Raw genomic sequence first — 22466 nt, 5'->3', positions numbered from 1 at the left:
TCTTCCTTTTTAATTTATGTACTGGCTTTTATAAATGATGATGAAACAGCTAATATCAAAGGCTGATATTGGCTAATAACATTGTTTCTGGACTTCAAACATACATTGGAATTTCTGTCAGCCATTTTTAAATCCTTACTGTCCAACATACAATTGAAGCTAAACACAGTGGTCCATCAATAAATTATATTTTTATGAAGCTAGTATTTGTTGATTTTTTGGTAATGATGAACTACTACATTATGTTGATGTTTCTATTATATTGTTCACCCCATTTGTATAATTGGCATAGGCTAAACGTATGCAAGGCTGCTATTGAAATTAATGCATTTTAGACTGTAATTATGCCATTATAAATACATTATAAATCACAGGATGCACAGATGTTTGCAGCTTACTCAACCCCCCAAATCCTATGTTGCATCTTCTAAATATTCAGAGGGTTCTGGCCAAGCCGAGGACTATGAATACTGTGCTGCGAATCCACTAAACTGAAGATTTCTACAGTAATCTGCATATCTAACATATTTCAATACTATCTCCTTTTCTCCGGCTGTTACTGTAATTAACATAGTTTCCACGGATGAAAGCTCTGTGACAGCAACATTTATGAACCTGATCCACATAATTGAGAACACCTTAATGCATGACCTTTGAATTTTAAAGGTCACAGCTAATTACCACACATAAGGTAAGAACATATCCCATTTAATGCCTTAATTGCAGCCCAGGAGTGGCAAAACATCTATCCCGACGAATGAAGCGATTTCATTGGATGAGTGGGTAGAACAAATCCCTGATGATAATTATCATCTGTCAAGTGCAATTAGGTGCGGTGCACTGAGAGATATGTGATTTCCTATCTTTTGCATGTTGGGCAGTGGTGCGCAAAGTCATCTCATTGGCTGGTTGGAGCAGTTCAGTAGCAGTGAATGAGTTTCATGTTCCGAAGCTGAGTAGACTGAAAGCCAGTGAAATCTGTTTGTCGATGTAGTACAAGCACAAGATCTCCAGCCGCTTATAATTCTTCTTTTGGCAATTATTCACACTTTGTGCAGCACAAAGTAGACCCTTGAGAGAATAGCGTATTATTAAGCACTGCTGTTGATGCGTCTAATCCTGAGTACTGTGGAGGTTTTTAATACAGTATCTTTTCTTGGGTAACTAGGGCAACCCTCAAGCTAGTGCATGAAAATAATGATACTACAAGCTGTCAACAACGGTGCCCCTGCACTTTGCACCTCTACCTCACCCAAAGCCCTATCTTCACACACTTGATCAACAGGGGTTCAAGACAAAAAGGCAGCTTACAATAAGAGCAGAGAATGTATGTCTACACACAGATGCTTGCACACACAGTCGCACATCAACTGAGGCATGCACACGATACAATAAATACAACAATGCATGATTAAAAATGCATGTTGTCAGACACAAATGCATATCCCATTCATACAAATGCCCGCACACATTCATATCTCGCTCACATGCCTGCAAACATATAATCACACACAGCGAGACAAGTACATAATTTCAGACCCAGTATGTTCAAATGCACACAATCACAAAACCGAATGTCCCCTCCCCTTTCTTTTTAATGGTCAGACACACACACACTAGCATGCACGCAGAAGCAGTCGAGCACCCTTGTGAGAAGCCCCACCGTGCATGTGCAATTCCTGCAGCCATCTGTCCAGCTTTCATCCTCCCTGTAGACGACCCCCTTGACGCTGCAGGTTCTCTCACAATAGCAGCCATCCAGCCCATTCATCTTCTCCTCCGCCCTGGACAGCTGCACCACCAACACCCCCCCCCCCCCCCCCCCAACACACCCGAAAGACAAAAACCAAGTAGAAAAGAAGACATGAGTCAGCCTCATTCTATGTCTATATTCACATGAAAAAAGGAGCTTCAAAAGCAAACCAGTAGCATCACAAAACTCATACTATTAACACCTCATACACTCTCAGTCTCTCCATCAGAAGAGAAAAGAGTTCATTAATAGGCAGAGCCAAATGTTAATACGGCTCTGAATGCCTGTTGCAGTGAATGTTAATAACAGAACCCTACTGACAAGGGGATATATTTTACTCATTTAATTCAAAGGAGCAATTACCGTTCCTCTCTCTGTTTTGGATTAAATGTCAAATCAGCACAAATAACATACACATTACATTACCTTGCTGGATGTTTTTGCAAGTATATCCTGTAGCTCCATGATTTTCTGCACTAGTCCATGGAAATCATTGCAGGTTGGACATGCTGACATACAAGGAACAATACAAAAGTAACTTAGGTACGTGCAATAACGTGGTCATCATTTCTAAAAATCTATGTTAACTGCATCATAACTATAGCAGATAAAAACCTGTCTAACCATATAACAGTTTTTAAACACGTTTAATAGTAGAAACAGTTCAGTAGTTTAACAGTAATAGTTAATAATTAATAATAACATTAATAATACTTGCTAATGTTTTTTTCTTTGAAGGAGGAAATTTCACTTGTTATTTTATATTACAAAAAAATGTCCTCTCTGTAAAAGGGTGTAATTTACTGGAAAACGCATTAAGCAAACTTTTTGAGGGACAGGAACATATAATCCATGTGAAAAATCATTTTAAAGCATGAGGTGTGGGTGTGTGGTTTTCACTCTCTGCAAAAATAGTTTTTGTCTGCAGAAACTCTAACAATGAGATAGGTAAAACAGCCACCTGGAATATAAAAAAGGTTCCTAGTGAAAACACATCATCATAGCGTACAATAAAACATTTCACTGTACAACCAGTGATTGAATGGGGAAAAAAACATTGCATCAGAACATTTCTAAATCAAATAGTCTCACAGATTGCCACTTAAAAGTAATGTGAAACCGATTTCTGAAATATGCCTGATACAGTTTATTTCATCTAGCATATTTTCTCAGATAAAATTTCACAGCTTTTTGCACTGATATAAACAGCTGGTTTCTTTGTCCTCGCAAAACTGAATAAAACTGAACCATCGTCAAAATCGTGGCAACAATGAGGATAACGATCACACAAGAAAACCCACTTTTTGCTGATTGACTAACTGCAAAACACCCCACAACTGTTAAACGCCTTAGCGCTACTCAGGATTTAAAAATACTACTAATAATAAATAATAATATCAAATAAATACAAAATGTACGTTTTATCTATACTGTGATCTAAAAGTGGGGTTGCAGGTAAATAAGTTAAAATCGGTGTAAACTAAGTTTGAGGGTTATTCAGAATCAACAGTAATGGGATTACTGCACTCACTTCTGTTAAGGTCTGGACACTGTGAGATGTAACCCTGTGGCATCACCAGGATCTCCACGTCCTGCATCACTCCCTACATACACAGACATAACAACCTTTTGATCATAGGGAGTAACACCTCATGCTAAAAAGAAGAAAAATATAGAAGAAACATCAAGCAGGTGTAGTAAATACATGAGGACTTTGAGAGTTGGGAGTGTGGGTAGGGTGGTAATATTTCTCTAAGTTGTCTAACTAATTAATGTTTGAGATAATGTGGGACCCAAGCATATGTATCCTCACAAAAATAAACAGGTAGAATTGTGTTTTTCACTGTGAAGTATGACAGACAGGTTGTTGGGTGATTGTTGGATAATATGTGTCCCAGACTGTCGCTCTGATCAATCATCTCATATCTGCAAACCTACAGGAGGTTAATTATGTGGCCAATTTAGCTGGAACGTGGATTTTTTTTTTCCAATCTCCTCTGATAAGCATAAACAGGAGATAGAGATTCAATCATTTCACAAGTCCAAATTGTCCTACGTCCGAATCCCAAACACATACCTGTGTTCAGACACTCTGTTGCCATAGTAACCAGGTCCATTTCACTCCATGGGTGCATTTATTACCTTTACAGAAGTGGAACAGTGCAACTTAGGAGAAATTGTTTTTTTAAATTGTCTCGCCACTTCAATTTGCCAACCATAAATGTAAAATCCTGGGGAAATTATTTGCTGATTTTTCACGGTAACGTGCAGAAATGGCAGAAGATAGGAGCTGTGTCGATCAAATTTGAAATAACACTATTTACTTACCGGCACAGTATAAATTCTGCAAAATACAACTGCTACAAACCATAAACAGAAACTGTGTTATAATGTGTATTGCATATTACTTGCACATTATTGTTTTGTTTAAACTAAGATGCCAAATTACAGTTATTTGCTTGCATCGCTGAATAGGAAATTTTTAGTGGTTAAATATTGTTGTGTTTGTGTGAAAGAAGGGAGCTATTATTTAATAACTGTGCCCAACAATATTTTAGAAAGTAAAGAGGGATTTTTTTAATGGGCAGTGAGAAAATACTTAATATTAACACATAGAAAAAATTAATCCAGTTTTTGATCTGCAAAAATTAGATACCCTACCAGGCCAAGAAAAAAGTGAACTACTGAATAACTTCAGTTACTAGATAAGACATTTAGTTATCTATAGTGTCTGAATGTAAAAAAACAAACAAACAAACTTCTTGAGTAAAGAAGCAACAGTGCATGTGCTCTGTCTAAAGTCTTAATGATGATTTTCTCATTTTTAGCTAACACATACAGATATTGACCATTTCTCTATGTGTGTGTGGGCGTGCATGTGTCCTAATGAAGTAGTGTTTAAAAAAGACGAAAGAAAAAGAAAAAAAGGAGATGTCTTCCCAGCAACTAATCAAGGATTCACAGAGTGGCGAGGAAAGATGCTGCTGTGTGACAAGATTAGTGGGTGACCTCCAGAGCTTCTTTCATCAACCAATTAACACAGAGGAAATTCAAATGCCAGGACATAGTGTATAAAGCATTAACAGGTACACATACACACAGCCATCACCGCACCATCAAACACAGACCTAGTCACCAGCAGATTGATTAAAGTAGTTAAAATTGCTAGTAAGCTGACATTTTGCCCCAGCAAGTCTCCCCAGGTGGGAAATTTGGGAGTGCGGTCTAGTCTGAAAGAGGCGATATAAGTCTCTCTGTCTGAAAAACAATACTATAGACTAAGCTTAATGAGCATAGTCCAGAGGCTATTTAATGATTTCTCCCAAATAAGCATGGTGGGGGTTGCTGAGATAATTGCACTGGGCTTAGCTGCAGACTAAGGCACAGGGAACAAACAGTGACAAAAAAATGTCAATTCCTAGGGTAGGCAGAGCAGCCCTCAAATTAAAATGGTAAGCCTTGAGAAATACATGCAATTAAATCCAACAGCTATAATAAATAAAAACAAACAAGCCAAACAAAGAGGGAAAGGATACAGTATAAACCAAGACTGAGTACGGGGTGAAAAGATGGTGCCGCAGCTGAAATGAATTACTTGTTTGTGCTATCCTGAATCATTTATGGCTTAGTAATGACAGATCAGGAGAGGCATCAGCATGCATATATTCTGGAAAAGAGGTTTTTATTGCAGCATTAACCTTGAAGAAGCCATGAGCAGCGTTTCTCTGTCCGAGCCAAAAGGAAGTATCCTCGGGTATGTCCATGTAGGGAGGTTCCACCACCCGCTCATAGATCCTGAAAAAACATGATCATAAATTGGTCAACGGCTAAAATCACAAAAAAGTCAGTTATGCTACCTGTTTGGCTCATGTGATGAAAAGATGCCCCCCCCCCCACCCCCCACCCACACTGCAGGTCCTGCCCTTTTAAATCCTTCTGTTAACTCTTTCCCTATGCAGGGTATAGATAGCCACATGCTTTCTTGGATGCACATGGCGTTGCCGTCTGTTCTCTTATCGTGCCAAGAAGGATCATCACACGCAAACAGTGACTCCCATGTCATAGTGAGCAGCAGAGGCATGTAAAAACGCCGGTTTCCTCAAGGTGAGTTCAACCTGCGCCGGACCCATGAGACATATGGCCGATGTCGATACGTGCATGCCAGAGTCAGCAAGTGAACACGGTCCATACACAACGCAGCATGTCATGGCCTAAAAACACAAACCATAGTTTAAAGCGCCGTATTGTTACCTAACAGGTTTTGGTTTCACTATTGTCTTTCAGTGAGTTTCTGCTTTTGGAGAGATATTACACATTGTATTTTTCCATGCAAAGACACAGACAAAAAAACCCTGAAAGATGATCCAGAATAGATTTGATCACTTAGTTTAAAGTAATTTAAAGTCCTATTTAAATTAAAGCACCACATGCTAATTCAGTATGAGAAATCTCTTTTTTCCCCAAATTTAAAATCGGTATCTCTCTAAGCCTGGAGTCATTGCAATAATTTTTACATGATTTAACATAGCAGTATCTATTGCCGTGTGAGTTGGAGGCTTACAAATGCAACTCATTGCAGAAACTCAGAAAACAGATTTTATGTGAATTAATTATATTATGGCAGATCAGGTCATTCAGATAATGAAGGTCCTTGCGCGGTATGTTGCATGAGATTAGTACTTGCAAAGTTTGAAGCTGATACACAAGCGACATTTAAATCTGTATTTTTCCTTTTAAAAGCGAAGACTCTCAATCCAGGATCTTACCTGTTACAGTCCACATGTAGTATGACGTGAGATGCGCTGACGGCGACAGAGACCTTGTGCCACTGGTCGTCAGCCAGGCTGTAAGGGAACACCTCCGTGTGATCCTGCTGCCCTTTGGTGCGATAATGAAGGCGTACTTCACTCCGTTGGCCGCTGCTCTCGAGCTCCAGGAACCTGCAACACAATAGTTCCAGCAACTTAAGTAAAAACCATGGTAAGTTCTGTGACACCTTCCTGCGTCTTACAGTGTTGCAAAGTCGTGTTGCTTAAAAAAATGTATTTGTCACACAAAGAAATGCAAAACTGTCTGAACTCCTCTATTAAGAATTTGATCACATTAAAGGCTAAACATAGGGGTGCTGTATTGCTGTCTAATGCAACATCAGCAGCACACAGCAATGGCCCGCATGCAGCGATTCAACTCTTTTCGTTAGAGCATTAGTATTCCAGGAGAATCCTCTTCTCCACACCACCGAGATTCACCCAGCACAGTGACACTAATGGAAAGAGCTGCCGATACACACTCATCACCTCAGCGTTTTAAAGACAGACTTATTTGAACAAGAGTCATTTTCAAGAAACATTATTCAAAAGAAAAATAGACAGTGTAGCAATGGAATTGATTTATCTGCAAACCACATCTAATAGATTTACTCTCCCCTAGCCGTGCATGCACATTCATCTTGACTCCATAAACGCGCTAGCTAACACTTTGGATGCTGAATTATTTCTGCCATGTTTTAAATGAAACCATGCAGTGCTGCTTTGTTGCATATGAATGGCTGGGAAGGCTAATCATCAGTGGGAGAAAGTCATTAACATCCCTGTGAGCTCTCTTCTCAGGACCGACTTTAATGTACAGACTGTTCAATCAACGCATTATGTGGAATTTAGATTGCTGTTCTGATCATCCAACGGCTCAGCTACCACAAAGTAATGGAAAACATTAGCATGCTAACTGCAGATAGTGTCTCATCAGTTTTCGATTCACAATTACAGACTCGACGCTTGCATCGTTGATGGACTGTGAATAATACTCTGGCATACAGGGTGATTTTCTTTGTTTATTTGACTAGTGTGTAAAACATCTAAATGCTTATCAAATACAAATATCCAGTCTGCTCATATGACAGAACAGAGAGTTACTAAATTTAGAGCGAAACTGCAATCATTGGGCAGGGAGATTTATTCTGACAGGCTTCACTGTACTAAATGAGCTATACTTTAGTTTCCCAGTGATACACATGAATCACTGAACTTTCTTAAAATGTATTTTATTTAGTGTATTCCATTCATGTATCTGCAAATAAATCCAAAATTAGCTAATGCTCCACTTTACCTGTGTACGACAAAAGCCGTTTTACACACGTGGTGAAACGAGAAGTGATCTTACCTGTGTTCAGAATGATGGATGGAGAGGATCACCCCAGAGTTCAGGTGATCCTGTTTGAGGGTCACCAACACAGTAAACTCATTCTTGCCTCTTAGCTTCTGGACCATTTGCTCTGAGACCTCCATGGGAGCTTTTACTTCCCTGGAGGACCCTGGATTAAAGACAGGGATTAGAAGAAATTATTAATACCATCAATAAGTACGTCCTCAGAAAGACTGTCTATTCATCTGACCAAAACATCCCCACTGGGAAAATAAACTCCAGAACTAACAATGTGTCTTTAGCTAGAGCTGGATCAAGAGACCCTGAGTCTTTATGGGGTTTCCCATAAGTTTTTCTTTTTCACTCACTGCGTTTCACTCTTTGTGCTTACTTACTTACGTACTTTGCATTTAATCATTAATTATTATTAATTACTGGCTTTCTTCCATACTTTGTTTCCTGTTATGTCTCCCTCTTCCCTTCTCTCCCAAACCAGTCACCACAGATGGAAGAAACATGAGGAATCTTCTCATTAAAAAGGGAGTTGCTGTTGTGCTTTGGTTCTATATAAATAAAAATTAAATGAGTTATCTATTCTTTTTCAGCTCCTTTAACGATGTATGAAAAACAGAAGTTCTGGTTGAAACAGTGAATCGACACAACTTTTCCTTTTCCTTTTGTTGTTAACTCTATTGCCACTATTGATATATAATATTAACAATTTAGTAAGAATAACAAATTAGTCGATGTGAAAGTTATGAGTAAAATGTGCTCTAGTGAATCTGCTGTATTGTGGAAAACTAGACAACATTCTGCTGGGATTTTATAAATATTTCATGTAGTGACATAAGACAAGCCTGATAAATTTTAATTCATGAAATAAAAATCAGCACTAAACATTCAGAGCACTGGCACAAATTACAGTTTATTTATTAAAGTGAGAGCAAAATGCTAAAGAACAACAAAAAAGTGCCAAGCTTAAAAGCTTTATTAAGCTGCAAGTCAAATACTTCCCAAATAAAACCTTTGACATTTACTGCATTCATTTGGAAAACAGCTTGAGTACTGTTTTTGGTCCAAGAATTGTTCATATATATAGTTTATTGTAAACTCATGGCTTCCTAATAAAGGCCAGCTGCTGTAAATCTCACCTCAAGCAAAACTTCTGAAGTTGTCCGCCTGCAACAACCCTTTGCTGCCAAATACTGTACCAGCTGGACAGTGATGACCACCTCTGTCTAATATGCTGTTTGTCCTTTGTATTGTAGGATAATTGACCCACATAAACACAAAGAGACCTGAGAATGCTGTGTGGTATCTGATACAAACATTTTTTAGCTCCAGCATCTTCAAAGAGCTGTGAATTACATCAAAGTTGATCCCGCACATCCTGTGTTTTGTCAGAAACACTCATCTCATCAAGTCTTCAAAATGGGACTTCAGAAAACAGTGGGTAATGTCACGGTAGCTACATCCATTTTTTAAACTGTCTTCGACAGCTATTCACCGCTTCTAGTCAAAGGCGCGCCACAAGCCCTGTCATTTTGGAGTTGCTCTAACCTAGTCATCTACCATAATGATTTGGCCCTTGTTGTTCTGGCCTTTACACCCACCTACAACACTAAGGCTGTATCAGTGGATGATGATAAACAACAGTCAGAGTGCGTGACAACAGCTTGCCAATCAAGGTGTTCTTTTTTTTTTCCTTTTGACTTGTTTTCCTGTGTGAACACACAAGTTCACGTTCCCACATTTGCTCTCTTTCAAATTACCGTTGTGAACCACTCTCATCTCAAAATAAGCGAAAACAGAAGAGGAACATTTCTATTTCTAAAATTGGAGCTTAATGTAGCCGTGTGTTTGCAGAGATGCTAGTTTATCTCGTGTCTTTAACCTTATTTATGTCACCAGGTGTTGTGTGAGTTTCTGGTAAAAGACCCTGCTGTGTGTGAGGTGAGCACAGCCAGAGCAGGAAGAGATAGGTGAGCCACCTTTATGCATCAAACAGACTGATCAAGTTAGCAGAGCTATGATAAAAAGAACTATAATCCTAAAGCAAACTTAAGTGTAAATCATTTATGGCTGTGTGTGAACGTCTCTCTCCAGCTGGTTCTTTCTCTTTATGCTGGAAATGGGGCATAACCTCTTCTCTGTCTTTGTCTCTCTGGCCAGCAGTTACAGTGCAGCTGTATGTCTGGACCACATACTATGCACAATGTACAGCAGATTCCTCAATCTTAATGGCTGCATGGCAGCTATGGTATTGGTTATTGGCATAAGATAATTAGACTATGGAGAAAACTGCTCAACCCTAATGTTTACTATAACTTAACTGCTGCTAATATATCTTAGAAAATAACAAGTGCTCTTGCTAAAAAAGATCAACATTATTCATCATCTGTCATCATTTGCCAAAGGGGATAATGATTTCTCTCACTGGTGCAGGCTAACTTAAAAATCAGGTCAAGTTACTTACTCCTAGGTGTAGTATTGGAATAGCCGTATTAAGCTGAGGACTAGAGGAAAAATAAGTAATACGGGTGCTGGTGTGGATGGGAGGGTATTTTCTGTGTGTAGTTAGCTGGTAAACTCCTGTTCCACCAGCGTGCCCCCTTTCCCTCCCCACCAAGTCTACACAGACGTCTATGTTACTTTAATGGAAGCATCAATAAAAGATGACGTTTCTCAGAAGCAATCACATCAAAGAGCTCACTTCCAGCTACGGGATGCATGCACGATGCCCTGGCACACTTAAGCGCTCCAGGAAGCTAGCATTTCCTCAGTGTATTAGCATTACTTCCAGCTGGTGGGAGTAGCCAATTAACACAATGCAATGTGAAACTTCAAGAAACGCTGTGATGAAGACTGAATACGCATACTCATCACTTACATAAGACACAATGACAGCATGCTTTAAAAAAAAGGCCTGTTTCGATTCAGTTGCGGTACTTGCAGTGTACACTTATAGTGCAAGCATTAGCTTTTTTTTTTCTTCTGATGCAGGCTTTTAAGCCCATTAGGTGCATATTTTGAGTCATTTCTCTTTAAACAAAAGCGTACACTAGATTTGTCTCACACCAAAGGAAATGCAGAGGGCAGGGATTCATGCATTTTGCATCACCAGTGGAGTATCATCCCAGTGACATTGGCCGGGGTGGGACAGATGGCCCAATGACTGCAACAGGGTTTCTGCTGAGCAATAATCTGCTGCTATCAACAGATCCTACTTAGTAACCAATTCCAAATGGCACTGCTGACAATAATCTCAGAATGAGTTTGTTTTCAGCAAATTTAATCTGTAGTCAGATTTAATTGCTTTTATTAAGAAAAGTCATATATTTATTGTCATGGTCTCCTGCCCGGCTACATGTGTTGTTTGGTTTTCTCTCTCTCTCTCTCTCTCTCTGCCTGGGCGGAGCTCACTGTGGGCTCCTGCCCTTGGCCCACACACCTGACAACAATCAGCTGTCATCACCTAGGAGCACTATTTGAGGCTGGAACACAGATCCTCTCGTCGCTGGATGATTGTACTACAGACGTTAGTGATTCTCCCAGCACCTGTGAACCTGTGCGTTGTGAGTGACTTCCCTCTCTTCTGCTACAGAGACTTTCCTCCCCGGACCTGTGACCTCCCTGCCGTGTGAACGTGTGTAAGTTTGGGCAAGAAGACGTGAGCGAGTGTGAGAGAGCTTCCCCGTGATTCCCTGGAGTTTGGATTTCCCTTCACTGTATATATCGTGCACTAGTGCTGTAAATAAACTGTTTTTGGAGACGTCTAACCGCTCTGCGCTTGAGTTCCTACTACCAGATTGTGACATTTATAGTCTTTGATATTATGCACCGGTCAATCTACTGCCATGCCATGAGTTGAACAGAAAGTAAAAATGACATCTCAATCATGAGCAAAATAAGCACAGCAGGAGCATCTGTCAGGGCGGGGCCCAGGGTTGATGAGGCAGGGGGGATGGTAAGGATCAAGGAACCTCTACTACTTGTCTGCTCTACAACTTGGCAGCTATGAGCCATTGGCTATATGTGGACAACTCTCATCACCCATCTTATTACTTTAAGAGAAGGGGCATCTTTATATGGGTCTTTAAGGGCTTGTTGAGTAGAGGCTACGTTGGCATGGAGCAAAAAGATCTGTCTACACTGAATGAATTCCATCCAGCAAAGATTAAGTTAGCATATGTATTAGGAGCATCTCTGCATTCCTTTAAACATATACGTGAAAAACGAGTAGATGAGTTTGTGCTGCGATGAGTAGGACAACTTTCCCGTGTGCCAAATCAATAAGGCCCTGCTGAGGGGGGCCTTTGGTCAATTATATATTAGCAAGTGCCTGGATGGGACAGCCACCTGCTCCTAATGACCACTCTGATGTGAGCTACCGACACAAAATAGCTTGAAAATGATGACACGGTGCATAAAATTCTAATCAGCGTATTTTCGGTGCAATAACACATCTCACGTCATCTGTTGTCGATGTTTACAGGCTATAAGGAGCAGCTGATAGTGAAGAAGCTGCTTTTGAGACACACAGAGTTTTATCAGCTGACTAAAGATCTCCAAAAGCCTCAGGCTCAATAGCATCCCTCGGAAGCGCAGCTTAGGGCTACAGCCTAATCTTATCTCCTGGGTACATTCTGCTTTATTAGTTATACTCAGGCCACGATTTCCATCCCTCAGCGTCACGTCTAATCTTTAACTGTCTAACGGTCTTATTTTGTCTGACCCATGGTACACAAGCCGAGCACTCCCATTCACCCATCCACCCACACCCACACCCACGCACTCTATTCTCATAGAAAAATATTGGCAGAACCGCACCAATCATCAGCTAACACATTTAGCATTTCGAACAGGTGCCCCCACAGCACAGCGTGAGAGGCCAGATACGCCCAGCTTTGCCACAATCCTTTTCTCACACACTGCTTTCATGTCGACCTGCGCTCACAGAATGGGAGTTTTTCTAGTGAACAGACGCCGAGTTTCTGTCTTCCCACCACGCAAAAGGCATTGGTTAGCGATTTATAAATTTCTCGGAGTGAAATTGCTACTAAAAGCACCATCGCTGATATTAAGTATGAAGATTACAGCCTCGTTTTTATGCGAATAATGAAGAGTTTCGTTCTCCGGTCTCTAGTGGATTGCCAGAACAAAATAACACCTCCTACATCTTTTGCAACAACTCTTCAACAACAGTTTCCAAATAAGCGATGTTCCTATCAGTTAAGAGGGACTGAGCCATGAGCTGCAGAGAATGTATAAAGCCAAGAGGGGTCCAAATAACGCATTGATGCAATCAGAGGAGGGAAGACCCAACGCTGCCATAAACCATGTAAACTTGTCATATTACACAATGTTTTTACACAAGACATTTTATCTGCTGGCCTGAGTGTAGAGGGATGTGCGTGGGAGGGACAGGCAAGAGAATATTTCTCTTGGAGGATTAGAATAATGATAAACTCTCCGCCAGAAGCAAACTCAAAACCCTTCATTACTATCAATGCACACGCACAATCACCTGTGAACGCATGCACGTAGATGAACAGGTGTGGACAGCAACACATACGCAGACACTGTAATGCCAACATTTTGCCTAGCCTGTGCAACTCTAAACAAACACTGCGTCAGTACAGAGAGAGAAATGGATGCAGAGGTCTGCGGTAAGGTACCTCTACATACACTAGACACATATACAAAGACCAGCCCCCTAAAGGTCATTACAGCTCCTAGATATTCCGCCACACTCAGGCAATCTGCATTCGGCGGACCATCTCCCCCCCTGCTGTGTCTCCACTCTCCTGGAACAAATACTAAACTGAGCCAAGGGCACCTCCAGTAGTGCCTTGGCCAGCAATATTTTCCCAATTCTCAGATCGCCTCCTCGGTGACCGCCTGTCTGACATTCACACATACACACAGCTAATGACAGCCTTCCAGCCACCCAACTGTATAACAACCCTGGGGGGATAGAAATATCTCCCCCTCCATGGTCACTGGAGCTCCTGTGTGGAACAGAGGATCAGGTTTGCCTCAGAAGGCAGCAAGCAAAAATGACTGGCCACAGGGAGTTGTGGATAATGTCAGTCATCAGGAAAGATTGGACAACTTTTCTTTGAAATACAGCACAAGACACAACGACTGCTGTATATCGAAGGATATGGGATTATTTTATATGAATATAAAATGCAGGTGGAATGGATCAAGCAAGCTCTGACCTCAGGTAAATTTTGCTTTTAGCTTCAGCTTCACCGACAATTCTGTTTGGTTCATCTTTAAGCAGAACAAAATGTTATGGTGTTAAAGATTGCTAAGAATAAAGTTCACATCTAACATTTATGTTAACATCTAATGTCTAACATTAGCCCCTGAGTCTTAAAAATGTTTTTATTCTGAAACCTGCTAAAGAAAATTGTCCACACTGCACAATTTTTCAAAATGTTTTGGGGAAAATTGGCTTCAGGCAGAATAAAGCAGACCTTTGTTACCTTACACTTTCAAGAAAAATTACTCTTGGTCCTGGAAAATTCTTGAAAGAATGAGTTTCTTGAGTTTCTGTACATATTATAGTCTTCTTGTTAGGTTTGTATTCATCCTACCTGAATACAATCATGCCTGTATTCATATTTTAAGGCTGGGATTACACTATATTACCTTAGAGTCCATTTGGCAGTTGCATGCACAGTTTGCACCCTTAAAGTGTAGTATCTGCACTGACAATTGTACCAGATCACAACAAATTAGAGGCTACATCTCCTCAGAGCTTCACGCACGCCCGCTGAAGATAAAATACACACCACTTGGACACTTACAGCACGTATGCAATATGCAATAAACCTGTGTTACTAGTCGCTGTAATCCAGCCCATATTGCCACAAAGCGATGCCTTCTGCATGCTGTTAGAATATGAGTGATGAGGATAAAATCGCTAATCTTTGTTCCACACAGAAACGCAGAACTTCAGCTCAATGTGAGGCTACGGCAGTGTGAGACAGTCAGCTAGGGATTTTCCACACTCAATCTCTTTTAGTACCAAATTATCACTTTCTTTTCCCATCCCTCTACGTTGGCTCATCAAGGAAACACTCTGTGAATCCACAAAGAAGGAATTTCATAATAAGGACTCCTTGACTTCAGGAAAACCCAACTGACTTGTCTGAGGCTGTAAGAGCTTCATGTTAGCTTCAGATTCACTTTGGAGAGCATTTTCACACGGAGCACGGAGGAATGTGGATTCTGTTCCTCTATTACTTTGGATATAGATTTTTTTTGAAGTCCATACGATCAACAAATTAACATGTAACTGATTTTAATTTACACATGTGTCAGTGATGCGTTTAGCAAAAAAGAAAGTTAACCTTTTTAACTATTCAGCATCAGAGTGTGAAAAAAGGCTGAGGAACTTTACCCAAGGTTTCTCAGAGCTTAGTGATTATGTTTTTGTTTGGATTCATATTTTCTGTTATTAACTAGATGGTTTTATTGAAGGTAAAATGGTTTTAAGCATCTAGCTGAACTCTGCATATTTGTATTGATATGAGAGTAAAAAGCTTCAATCTCATTGAAAGTGAATGCAGCTGTCATGGACAGTGTGACAAAGGAAATCTGAGTGATGTCAGCCATTCTATTATCTTAGAAAAGATTTGTAGAATATTCATTTTAACTGAAAGCTTCTGCAAGCACTGAGAGTTTAACAATACACCAATAAGTAAGTAAAGTAAGTAAAATTTTATTTATATAGCACATTTCTAGATAGAGATCACAAAGTGCTTTACAAGATATAACAGATTAAAAAGACAAAATACAAACAAAGTTAGCAAAAGGCAGTTTTAAAAAGATGTGTTTTTAGCTGTTTTTTAAAAGTAATCAATGAATCAGTAAGTCCTGAGGAAGGGAATTCCACAGTCTGGCGGCCACAGTAGCAAAAGCTCTATCACCCCTAGTTTTCAGTCTCGTATACTGAATAACAAGTAGGCCCTGACTACTCGACCTCAATAATGGTGTTTTTTAATGGATCTTTCTCCATCTAAAAACCTCAAATTTCATTCTGTTTTGTAGATTTTGTATGCCAAATTAGTTGTGTTGATTCTTAATTATTTTAAGGACTCCTGCAGAGCTAGATTGGTATGCTAGTTTTACCCCATTAGCACATTTTTCTATTTAATTATTTATTTCAGGAGGTTTTTTCCTTTTAATTGAATCTATTTGCATCGTGAAACTTCAATAAAAGAGAAGCAGCAAACGCAGCACTTGCAGTGAGAAAAAAGAAGTGCGCAGAAGTTCAGCATGATGTGTTACGCTAACCACTTTTTGCCAGTGTTAATTGCATTATTATTTCCTGAAGCCACTTTCCCATTTTGCTTTATTGTCCTTCCTCTAAGTGTGAGGTTTGCAGAACAGCACCCGGTGAACCTGCTCAATACAATTCAGCAGAGTGCAGCTATCCTGTACGCAAGCTTTCTCCAGAGCTCTGCCGCTGAAGGACTGAATTGCCCTCTGAACCTCTACATCTTTCTATAGCACAGTACTCCACTGCATCATAGTTACTAACAGCTGGTAAGTGTAGCCTCTGCACTGGAAGCACATCTGTGACGTACACAGAAATGCCGGACAACAAACCGACATTTCCTCCCTGCTTCATACAGATGTACAAATAAGCGCGCGCACTAACAAGGCATTACAAACGAGCCTCTTCCATCCTGTTACACTTTAGTGTCACAGGAGCCAGGGGCGTCGTCACCACAACATACAAAGAAACACCTCTCTGGCAGTGTTTAAACAGCCTGAGCAGAAACATGCTTCTGAGACAGGCAGGATTCATATAAACACAGACCAACACAATTACAAGGGAGCCTTGTGCTGCAGCTGAAACAATGCTTCTAGCAACTGTGTTGTTTGCACTTTGAATGAGTTCGGTCCATACACTTGTAGCCATAGAGGGAGAGAGCGTGGGTGTATGTGTGTTGGGGGAAGGGAGTGCTTCTGGGTGTGGTCCCCCCTCCCTGCTCGTGTATACCAATAGATATACGGATGTCTAGATATTAAAAACTGTGGGGGAAGTGCTAATGATGTGATGGTTTTGTGGCGAGCCTGAGTATCACCTTGGCACGAGAGGAGCACAGCCTGGGGCAGGGAGGGGGCCTTTTTTTCTGCCTTTATTATGCCCGTCCCTGAGGTCCACCTCTCCTAATGTCATGCAATGTAGCTCTGACAGCTACCTTCAAAAGCATCAGCAGGGGTTCGCTGAACAGAAATCCCCCCACTGCTCATTCCTTTCCTATTTCCTTTTTTTCAAAACAAACACATTCAGCAAACAGAGATGCATAGAAACAGCATACAGCAAACTAACAGCACACAACACAACAGCCGCTTATCTGCACGTGGACATACACCTATTTCTATACTGTGAATTACACTCTTCCACTTCTCTCTTAGCTCTCAGCAGCTACTCCCCCTCCCTCCCGCTTCCATCCAGCACCCAGAGATAACAGCCTTCCCTTTGGGCAGGCAGGCAGGCAGGCAAGAAGCGGAGGGGACAGCCATGGATATGTTCTGCCTGCTATCTAATGAGCGTCGGAATGTCACTGTGGGCCTGTCTGCTGGTCCCAGCTAGCCAAGCCTCCATACATGTGGAATCAGCACAGTCTATCAAACAGCTGGCAGACAGCTCTGCTCTGCATTTCTATCTCTTCCTCTCTCTCTTTCTCCTTCCCATCCCAGCTTCTTTCTCTCGAGCTCCCGCACTCATTTTCTCTTTTACAGAACGTGCCTCCTCCTTTCTGTTCCTGATTGCAAACAAGCAGATGCCCAGGTCCGTTCTGCCGTTGCAGCTCTGCCCGCCTCCCCCTCACCCAGCATCATCGACTTAACATAGACATCCCAAATGAAGGATGGAGGCAAGCTACCATAAATAACACACTGCTGTCTCCGCCTGGATAACTGTATGTACTTAGCAAAAGGTATCGTAGGAAAATAAGATAGCGCAATGACAAAGGGGTACCAGTCACAGAATAGTTGTTCTTTTTCTCCTTTTATTTTGTGGAAAGAAACCTGCAGGTAGCTTCTTTCACTAACTGTCTTTGTTTCTCTCTCTCTAACTCTCCCTTTGCTACCCGCCTGTGTAGAGCACTTCTGAGTGTTGTCTACACAGAGGACATCAAATGGCCTGCCTTCACAAAGATACTGGAGTTGCTGCTCCATGCAGAAGTGCCGCTGTCTCAGCGGTTGTGCAGGGAGATTAGAAGATATCAGCGAGGAGGCGGGGTCGACAAATGATTGTGGTGTTTCTCTGTCCCAAAACAATGCCGTCACTTTGGTACATTACGTGATCCGTGATGAGAACCTTCTTGTGGAGATGTGTTACATCGCCATATCTTTTGTTTTGCCACTGATCTGGGAGCAAAAAACAATTTCCTCTTTTGCTACTTTTGCCTGGGTTATGATAGACATCTCCATCCCTGTGATGGAGCTGTTAACAGTTTCATTTGGATTGTAATGAGCGTCTGACATCAAGTAACAAAGACGTAACACTGACAGAAATTTAAAAAAAAAAGAAGTGAAAAAGCATTTTAAAAAGTCAAGCACGACCTCATCTTTGACAACTCTGTTTTGCACCCTACACGCACTGCCTTGCAGCTGACAACATGATCACTCTGCGGCCCATTCACATTTTTAGCGACGCAAACTGTTCAAACTCACACACTCCAGAAGATCACCAAATGGGTGAATTCTTGCAGGGGGCCCATTCACTCTCCAGACTCACTTCATATATCAACTCTGACTGTGGGATTTTTGTCTCGGCCTAATCTGATTAAGCTCAGGCATTCTATGATTCTTTGTATGATCCTCCCATCTCTCCCCCTCTGCCTGCCCTCAACACAACACTTTTTCATGAAAACCGAACATGCCTATTGTTCAGGCAGGTGGTAGTCTGAGGCCACCCCCCCAGCTAAATCCAAATAGAGAGAAAAAACTGATAATGCACTGTATGTTGCAGTTTACAGTCTGTTACACAGGAACAGACAAACACAAGAATCATATAAAGGAATCTGGTGCACAGCATTATTCGATGATCTAACATCAGACATCTACGGGCATCTCAGCTCAGGATCTGTGGATTACTGGGCTGCATCATGTTGGCCTTTCTAGTTGTGTAAACAAAACATACAAAGGAAATAAACAAAATGAAATGAGTAGTTATCATAGGAAAACATGTTCTTTGCATGGACATCATCTCATCTGCTTTACATTTTAACTTCAGACAGAGACAGAGTGAATGTGTGTTATGGTACCTTGGAAGTGGAAAGCTCTAGACTCGCTGTGGAAGCCCTGGACCTGAGTAACTCCATCAAAGCCTTCTCCAAGCGTTAGTTCATCAAATACGCTGATGCGCAGGGCAGGGTCAACCCCAAAACCTATAACTAATTTACAAACAGAAAACATTTTATTTTATTTAAACCACTGTTATTAAAAAAAAGAGTCTTGTGATGCTAGAAAAAAATATCATGTTTGTTTCAGGGGGAGATGTGTCAGGTCAGGTTAAGATTAAGAGCTGATTATTTCTGAGAAGGTTTGGTCACAAGTTAAGCAAAACAGCACATCATTTAATGAAGCTGATCTCATGTTAAAAAGCAAAATGTTGCGACATAACGGTTCATTTAAAAATCAGTGACAGCCTTTTGTCCTACCTGAGGAGACGAAAAATACACCGGAAATCAGAAACAGCTGTAATAATCTCATGATGAATGTATAAAAAAAACAAAAGCAAAATTAGTCCATGTTTTGTCCACTTCCGAGAGACAGCGTTCTTCAATCACATGCGAATGATGTATCACCCTCGCACGGGAGGCTGTTACCAATCCCAAATGCTGAGCGGAGGCATCATCACAACTTTAGATGCCCGGCGATGCGAATTTTTTTTTTAAAAAAGGGGGGAGAGAGAAGCAAATCCGAAAGAGGGGGAGGAAAAAACACAGCAATGATGCTGAAATTATTCCATGTAACACAGGGTCTGCTCCATCCGCATCATCCGCGGCACAGGTGGCTGACAGAGGACGGACAAAGCGAGCTGCTCTGCCTCGGCAGCTCAACAGACGCTCCTACAGCAGTGCGAACGAGCTGTGTGCGCTGAAGGAGTGCAGACAGAGAGAGGAAGGGAGAGGAGAAACCTGTCAAGGAGCGAGAGACAGGGGGGAAAGAGGGGCAATAAAGCCCCCTGGTGGCCTGAGATGGGAAAAGCTTTTATATCCATTACATGCATCTCGATTGCAACCACGCCTCATCCTGGCCCATGTCTACTGTAATCTCTCTCTAAAAAAAAAAAAAGAAAAGAAAAGAAAAAAAGGAATTTTTGTCAGTGCCTTAGCTTACATGAAATTCAGGGTTAGGGTCAATGTTTAAATGTTTAAGAAAGCAAGAAGTAACGACGATCAAGACAAAAATCTAATTATTCAGTTTTATTCTATATAAAGCAAAATAAATAAATAAATAAATAAAAACAGGCTTTGTGTGCGCGTATGTTATTATATTGTTATTATTACGGGATAATCCTAGGGTTTTGGCTCATCTTATTAAAACACTGGGTAGCAACCTTGATCTTTGACTCCAATTTCAAATTTGACAGTCAAATGAATTCTGTGGTCTGGAAGCAGTTTCTTCCATCTCCGGACTAAAAACTCCTTGACTTTGTTATGTTAAAACTGGACTACTTAGAGCACTGCATGCTGTAGTTAGTCCATCATCTCTCGCCCACTTACAATTAGTCCAAAAAGCTGCAGCCAGATTATAGAGTGGGACAACGAGAAAGAGAGAGAGAGTGATCACATTACTCCAGTGTTGGCAGCCTTACATGGCTCACTGTGTATTACAGAATCCATCATGCAGTGGCACTGTTTGTGTTTAAAGCCTTAAGGTGTCTTGCACCTGCATATGTGGCAGATAAGCTCCATATGCTACTGATGTACAATTTACATACTTAATTATTATTTGGATTTGTCCATTTGGAAGTCTACTTGGTGTGACGTGCTTGGATACTCATGTTAAACGTAATCAAAGTTTCAAATGAAGACGTCAGCATATCAACAAATAATTCAGGTGAGTCAAAAGCTTAGACTTTAGGCTGCTCTAAACACTTTGTTTACTTTACTTCTTCATTTGTGTTTCCGTAGAGAGGCTGACACAGCTTGTTTCAAGCAGCTGATGAAGTGAGGGGTTGCATCAAGTCTCAACATGAGATAAATAAAGATTATTTTGAACTATGAGTCAAACAAAACAACTTTAGAGTCCAAGAATGAAAATATAGAGTTGAAAAGACCGTAATAGGTCTAGTATAAATAGATACGCATGTTTGAAACGAAATTTGAATGAGTTACTGCTGCAAAGTCGGCCCAATCAAATGAGAAAATGCACTTGCTCTCTATCATTCATAATTGGATAATTACTAGCTAACCGAGCAATATATTTCAGTTTTTATATATAAACTAAGTCATGGGATATCTAAAAAGTCTAAAAGGGAAAAAGGAAACAATAAATGAGATAAGCATTGCAAGTATAAGTATATTGCTTTTCAATTTACTGAGACAAAGGTACATAATTGTTTTTATTTTCCATCTTAAGTACATTGCAGCACAAAAGGCCTAACTACTATTGAAAGGTGGAAGGCCAGCAAGCACAAAAAGCTATTTTATGAGTTATGCCTGTTTATTGAAGTTGTCAAGGTTGTGTACCAACTTTGGAGGTTAAAGGTCCCAGCGATTATAGTGGTAAATGGTAGGAACCTACCATGATAAACAATCCTTCAGGCATTGTCAAGGCTCGCCCTCTTTTCCTTTCCTTTTTAGCAATGTTTGGGTTTTCTTTTCAGTTGATGTTGATAACCTCCTTTACGTCTCTTCCAAACCATCTGCCTTCCCTGTCCTTGTGAAGAAGTCAATGGAGAAAAAGCCACCTGTCACAAAAGCACAACATTTTACTGGATTATCATATATGCTAAAACTGCTTTTTGATTAGAGTTGTGACCTGCTGCAAGCACACGTTCTCAATCCTTCTGTACAGGTGACGTCTGGCTTTTCAGCAGGTGCCAAGAAAGCAAATTAAAATTGAGTCCTTGGCTGACTGTGTGCCAATTGAAGCAAAGGCGCTCTGTGGGTTGAAAATTTATTTATTTATCTCGCATCTTCTTTATCATGGCACATACTAACCTTCTGAAACCTAACTGTTTAATCAGCATCCATGTTATGCCAGTGATGTTGATTTTGAAATTATTACATTTTCATTAAATCCTGATCAATTTTCTGCCAGAGGAACATAAATTGAAGACTTTTCCAGAGGCAATCGATCATAAGTCCTTAACAAACTCAGGCCAATCCCTGGATGACAAGAAACATCTTTTGCTGGCTATGCTGGTTTCTGAAGTCGAGCTGACAAGTGGGCACCAGCACATTTGCCATTTAAATGTGCCTCTCCTTCAATATAGCCTTCATCAATGCCAATAACATGTTTTGTTTTAATTATAATTCATGCAAAACAGATGTTTTTTGACAAACAGGCTATTATCTGTACCAACTGA

The 22466-nt window shown here is 40.6% G+C and overlaps 1 protein-coding gene across 3 annotated transcripts in view; it reads right to left on the bottom strand.

Moving 5' to 3' along the window:
- nell2a (neural EGFL like 2a) overlaps positions 1–20192 on the bottom strand; it is an 89844-nt gene extending 69652 nt beyond the window's left edge. For 2 of the 3 annotated variants that reach the window (XM_082539765.1, XM_082539767.1), the window contains exons 1-8: positions 19588–20192; positions 19192–19320; positions 7913–8063; positions 6520–6693; positions 5452–5548; positions 3285–3357; positions 2180–2262; positions 1664–1792 (exon numbers count right to left, since the gene is read on the bottom strand). In XM_082539765.1, coding sequence (XP_082395891.1) covers positions 1664–1792; positions 2180–2262; positions 3285–3357; positions 5452–5548; positions 6520–6693; positions 7913–8063; positions 19192–19320; positions 19588–19639 — 888 coding nt within the window. In that variant the 5' untranslated portion in view covers positions 19640–20192. The remainder of the gene's footprint in view (positions 1–1663; positions 1793–2179; positions 2263–3284; positions 3358–5451; positions 5549–6519; positions 6694–7912; positions 8064–19191; positions 19321–19587) is intronic. The other variant, XM_082539766.1, reaches the window with a different exon arrangement.
- Between the last annotated feature and the right edge of the window lie 2274 nt (positions 20193–22466).

This window comes from Aulonocara stuartgranti (genome assembly GCF_965226115.1).
Source record: "Aulonocara stuartgranti genome assembly, chromosome: 7".
Classification (NCBI taxonomy): domain Eukaryota; kingdom Metazoa; phylum Chordata; class Actinopteri; order Cichliformes; family Cichlidae; genus Aulonocara; species Aulonocara stuartgranti.
Note: the sequence above shows the minus strand (reverse complement) of the source record. Positions and strands in the feature narration are given on the sequence as shown.